General features: G+C 32.5%; 1 protein-coding gene across 1 annotated transcript in view; it reads right to left on the bottom strand.

The window, feature by feature from the left end:
* The window catches only part of LOC117169660, a 39,861-nt gene extending 35,395 nt beyond the window's left edge, over positions 1 to 4,466 (bottom strand). Inside the window, exon 1 of the mRNA XM_033356139.1 lies at positions 3,994 to 4,466. Within this exon, the coding sequence (XP_033212030.1) occupies positions 3,994 to 4,327 (334 nt within the window). The 5' untranslated portion in view covers positions 4,328 to 4,466. The remainder of the gene's footprint in view (positions 1 to 3,993) is intronic.
* Between the last annotated feature and the right edge of the window lie 1,956 nt (positions 4,467 to 6,422).

Here is a 6,422-nt window from a genome sequence, read left to right as displayed (position 1 = left end):
AAGAATCTCTACACCATGAAAATTTCAAAGAATTGCGACAAAACTTAAACGACATGGAAACTTCATTACAGGCTATAAAATCACGCCGTCGAACGCGGACCTAGATTGAAACAAGTACAGATATTCTTACCTATCTAGGATACGTAGCTCTAGGATTAATAACATTGTTCACATTGTATAAAATAGGCTTCTTCGATCTTTGAAGGCGAATCATACCCAAAACCCTATGTATACGATTATTTTGCGTTGATACGACCGTACATACAACTCCTACTGTTCATTACACAGCGGTTGCAGCGGCACCACCAGTCTTGAATCCTGTACAACCAATAGACTCGAACTCTAGGTTAATTGCGGATGAAAACGCAAAAATTGTTTCCAAAACGGTTAAATTGCGAACTTAGGGACTAAGTTCGGTCTAAGCAGAGGGATGTGACGAGCTTGTAGTCACCCCTACTCCAGGGTCCAAATAGTTGGGACCCTAAAGTGACCTGTCCTTCCAAGATTCCGGCAGTTATTCGACAGATCTAGCTCTATGCCAGTCGTGTACTTGTTTACGGATTCGTACCACTGTGGAAACTCAACAATAAAGTTGCGATATCTACGGATATCGCCATAAATGATAAATAAGGGTTTGTTGTATTAATTAGACCCGTCACACTACATAAGCAAATTTTTTTTCTTTAACTATTAAATAAACGAATTACAATTTTATTTAGATTCCTTCCTTTAGGGGGGCACAAGCAACCAACACAATTTTCAAAAAAAAAAAAAAAAAATTCAGCATTAAAGAAGCATCGAACGTCAGCTTTGATTTTACCAACTATAAAAATTTCTACTTATTCTTTTATTTATTCTCATTTTATCTTTTCATCAATAGCTTCACCTCTAACTCTCACCTCAAGAATATCTTATTAAACGAATGAATCTTTCAAAAATTTGAAATGTCCATTCGTTTTGGGGGAGGGTGGTGGGCACTGAGACGGTCCAGAATTTAATTATATTCATATTTATTAAATTCACTTAAGAACGGGTGAAAGTGAAAATAAATACGCTCCAGCATGACTTGCAAATTCCTTAATAGAAGGGTTATATTGAGCGTATGTACGGCTACGTGAAAGAGATGTAGTTCCGTGCGCAACCACTCGTAAGTGGGGATCGACAAGCTGGCGAGGACGGGAGCTTCACGATTGCCGAAAGACGCCGGGATCGACAGTCTGCGCCAACTCTCCAGAGCAGGAACTCGTTTTGGCATTTGACTCTTTTTCACACTGCGAAATTCGACCGCGACCTATCGGTTCGCTTGGTCAGGCATTAGTGGTAACAGGTTGCCTTCTTTATTAAACCAACGGTGATTGAGAAATTTAAGAAGGATAATGCCGAAGCCCAAAGGGAATTGAGCTTGTGACGTGTGATTTGCCTTCGAGCAATTTTGAGAGTGACAGGGAGTGAATTAATTTTCTGTGACCAAACTATCTCTGAATTCTCAACCCGATTTCATTTGGGAAAGTTATTCAGGATAGTGAAGAAGAGAATTAATTATTAGTAACTTGGTGTCATTGCTCAAAATATATGAAAAATCCTAAATGAGGAGATATTACGAGACTCTAGGAATTGTTAAAATCCCAGCTTGAATCCATGATATCCTTCGATTAGGAGAAAAGAAACCCTAAAAGGTAACTATTTAAAGTTTTGAAAATATTCCACTAATCTTTTAGAGGATTCGAAGTCAATGGAATCTTGTAAATTAAAGTAATAGGAAAATAAGGCAGTATTCTGTTCTGGAAAATATTGCACGAAGATTTGCAGAGAATTAAGCTTCATTTCTGAGGTGATTCTTAAATAAAGGTTCCATCTCTTCCACGGAAACGGTTACTAGATTAGCAAATAGGGTTTATATTCTGGATGAAATCCATAATTCGCGAAAACTTTACAAGGAAGTTAAAAGGAGGAAATTCACAAATTCTAAAAACGGACCTAAAAATATTTCTAAATTTCTAGGGAAATTTAAAACACGAGAATAAATTCAGTAATTCTCAGGGCTTCAAATATTCGCAATGATTTCATTCTTGCTTTTGTGTGCCCAATGTCTTTGTAATTTAATTTGCGGAGAGTGAAAGATAGCAAAAAATAACAATAACCATGCTTATAAGTGCAATGATTGACACTGGATTAGAGGATAATTATATATCTCAAGAATTTTTGGTAGAAAATTATTTTAAAATCAAAAGTATAAGATTGGAAAAAAGTCAAGTTCACTTTAACGTTAACTGGGAACCTCTAGTGGTTGATAAAGTCCCCTTTTTTATTGTTTTGGCTAACAAATCCATTCGTTTCAGATTTATCGTCCTTGCAGGATTGACGCCGACGTTCATACTCGGCGCCAATTGCCTGGTGAGGACACATTAAACTGTCGAATAATCCAATTTCTTATGCATTAATGGCGTGATAGGAGGAAGCGATACAGATAAATTTAGGAGTAAAATGACAAATTAATTGAGCTTATCTTTAAATCCAAGAGTCATAAGAGACTTAAAATTATTTGCACACGCAGAGCAAAAGAAAAATGTAACAGAATTTATCACGTGCAAAAATATGGAAACTTCTAAACTACCCTAAAGATAAAAAGGGAGCTTGCAGTGATCCGTGAATGTATAAAATCTCTTGCTCTTGTGGTAAAGTCTATATTGAAAAAACCGGGAGAGCAGTGAGGCAAATTTAGGCTGAAAAATGTCAAGGAATTAGCACTAGCTGAGCGTCATGCCAAAAGAGGAAATAACATTTTATTATTCCAAATAAAGCTTATTTAGAAAGTACAAGAGGGAAGGCTTTGAAATAAAGTATACTTTAAAAAAAAGATTAATGATTATAAAATTAGTTAAAAAAGATTTAATAAAAATTTTTTATTTAAAGATGTTATCACATTCCCTAAAAATTGCAAATCGCATCATAACAAATCTTTTAAATTATGCAAGTTTAATATATATTTTGATTTTATCCATGAACGAATTGAAAATAAAGACTAATTCTACGTGAAAATTTGAGATTCTTCTGAATAACTTAAAACATTCAGGAATTAAAAAAATGTCCTGACAGTGCGATAAATTTCCAAATAAAACAGGGATTTAAAAAGAAGGTTATACCCAATGGGAAGATTTTCCTGCGCTCCTGCAGTTCGCTAAATCCCGAGGTTTTTAGACAAAACCTTAAATTTTCCTAATTATCTACGATATCTACATCGTGTTCTTGTTTAAATAAAATCATCTGTTTTACCATTTTGTTAAGTACAAGGGACGATTTTTACAATGAGAATGTCATTGTAAAAATAGCAGGTGCTTTGAGAACCTTCTTCGAGAGTCACGCATTAATCATATAAAAATAAACGCGTAACGCGATAGCGTATCCACAACTTTAGTTTTAGTAAGAAAATTTAGTTTTTGACACTTTGCAATGACTCTCGAAGAACGTGAATACAAACGAGAATGTCAATTATCTTTATTATTTTGGAAGTTATCTGATTTTTAAAATAATTGTGCTCATAGGTATTTTCATTAAATTATTGGCGCCCCGTCGTGAAACGCTTTTAGGTCACAAAAATACTTGTATACAAAGGTTAATGCTTTCTTTACAGTTTAAGCCTCAAGCCCGCTGCATGTTACAATAACCTTGTTGAGTCTACTTTCATTTGTGAGTAGAATACTTTTGAATAATTTCATCTACTTTTTATAATAAATATAATTTTAATGATCTACAAAAAAATATATCTGTAAGGCAGTTACTTTAATGAAACATTGCTAAAAATTATTTAATATTTGCTTTAATAAGCATATTTAATAATCATGAGTAGAAAATTACTTATTCACGGTCAAATTTGTACACATGCTTTTTAGAAAGGAGCTTTTTTAGTGCAGGGAATTAGTCATGTAATCGAAGTTAATTTTAAATCCTTTGAAAGTTTGAAAGCAAAGGGCATGTATATTGAAAAAGTCTTACTTGCTGCAAACACGGTGTTAGCATCGTCCTCATCCTCTTCTTTTTCTCTTTGTTCTGTCATAGTGAGACAAAATTCTGTCACGCGTCGTCGTAAACTTTTTCCACTTTTCTTCGATCCTTGGCGGGGATGCACAAGATCTTTTCGAAGGTGCTTGCGTTTTTTTCGTGCGCAATTCGCTGATACCGGTCTCGTTCTTTCGAGCAAAACATGGCGCCTGCGCAATGCAAATTCTCGGGGAAGGGGCTCTCTAGACGTCACGGTGCTCAAGATGTCTCTTTGCACCGGGATTGTGATGTCCCGCACCGGCGGTGCCGGGAAAAGGGGGACGTTCATGCGACAATGCTACCCTCTAGAGGTAGGGGTAGAATCCGTTGTCTTTCTCTGGAACTTCGACCTTGAATCAGTTCACGCAATCCTCGGCTCCGCGGTCTGTGGTCTAGTTTGCCCTTACTTCTCGAAACACAATCACTTCCGTCAGCTAGGATGTCATGGATACAAAATAAAACTTATCGATCATCAATCATCAACCAACGACTTAAGGCATAGGAGCTTTGAAGTAAGCAGCATATCTGGAACCATAATAAATTATCCATTATTTCTTCACAGCGGATGTTTGAAAAATTACGTGTCGCGCTCAGTGATCCCAGATCTGAAACGAGATGCGGTCCAATACTATGACAGGGCTATTATCGTGTGAATATAGTAGGAGACGCTGTAAATGACTGAGTTGCGCGCGCAACCCATTTCTCCTCTTCTGAATTTGAAAACTCGAAGATGCACGATTGCCGGTCGGAGCACTTCGTCGATTCTATTTATATATCTATCTGCTCACAGCTAACTGCTTTGAAATAAATTCAGGAGATTGCGATTTTAATATTTTCAGATTTCGGTGCTGACGATTCTCATGATTTGAATAGATCGCGCCCCTCTTGATATGCGTATATTTAGAGGTTATGTTATTTCATGTATAAAATATAAATTATATAAATATTAATACTATTATATATATATATATATATAAACATATACGTATATTGATAATAATAATATTATAATTATGTTATATTATAATAGTCTATTTTTTTTTATTTGAAGGTTCATCTCTTTCGTTGAAAACACATTTTTGAAACTGACAATCAATCAATACCATTTTTGGTTAAGAAATCATGTGTTTTTTTTTAAAGGTCGTCTTTCTTTGTAGAAATTAAATTGTTTTATGGAAAATTTATACTTTTTGATTAAAAATTATATTTTTCGGTTAAATTATGAACTATAAATATGTTTTGGTTGTAAAGTTGTTCTGTTATTAATGCAAATATATTGTTAAAAATTAAAATTATATGTTTTTGGTGGAAATACTCTTTTTGTTTTTAAAATTAAATAATTTCGTTGAAAGTTCATGTATTTTGTTGGAAATTGACCTTATTTAGTAGAAATTTAAGATTTTGGTTGAAAATTTGATCATTTTTGGGTTGAAAATTGATTTATTGTGTTAATTAGATTTTTTCCCTAAAATTAAAAGAACTGCAAAATAAAAAAATTGCCTTAAAATCATCCTGATTCCTTTTTTTTAATTTTTAAAATCTTTTCAAATACTCACTTAAAATTAATTTTTCAAACTAAAAAATCATTTTTAATTTTCTTAGAAATCACAACAATTTTTGTTATTCTTTTTGAATATTTTACAATTCTCAAAAGCTTTTTTTTTACTCATTACAATTTTAACAAATCAAGGCTTTTTATTTCTAACCACTCTGTTCAAATTTTTATAGTTTTTAATTGTTGTTTATAATGGCTTGTCCCAGATCTGAATTATATTTCTTTTTTCAAAAAATCTCTGATCCAATTCAGAAATACATACAATTGCTTTGAAAAAAAATTTTAATTCAGAAATATTTCATTTAAACGCTCAATAATTCATACGTATAAAACACAAACTTTTAACACCCTTTAATTTTACCATTTTTTTAATTAAATTATTTAAAAACACGAAATAACCGTTTAAAATTTTTTTGACTTTAACATTTGAGCGATTTCTGGTTAAAAATACAAATTACGCTATTATTTTTAAGGTTCAACAGTTTTTAATCAAAAATTAAAACTTCTTTTGTTGCTGAAGATTTATCATTTTAGTAGAAAATGTAATCATTTTGTTGGAAATTTGTATTTCTCTTTATTTTGAGTTGAAAATTCAATTATTTTGATAGTAAGTTAATTTCTACTAAAATTGTTATCTCTAAATAACAATGCAAAAACATTAATCTGGAACAACTTAAATTAAAAACAATGTAACCTTTATTTTAAAAAGTTTTTAGTTAAAAAATTCATTTAATCGTTCAATTTTTAATGTTACGAACTGAAATTTTTTTGAATTATTATCATTTTGAACCTTAAAAATAATAGCGTAATTTGTATTTTTTAACCAGAA

Source organism: Belonocnema kinseyi, chromosome 3 (assembly GCF_010883055.1).
Source record: "Belonocnema kinseyi isolate 2016_QV_RU_SX_M_011 chromosome 3, B_treatae_v1, whole genome shotgun sequence".
Taxonomy (NCBI): Eukaryota; Metazoa; Arthropoda; class Insecta; order Hymenoptera; family Cynipidae; genus Belonocnema; species Belonocnema kinseyi.
This window is presented reverse-complemented; position numbering and strand designations above follow the sequence as displayed.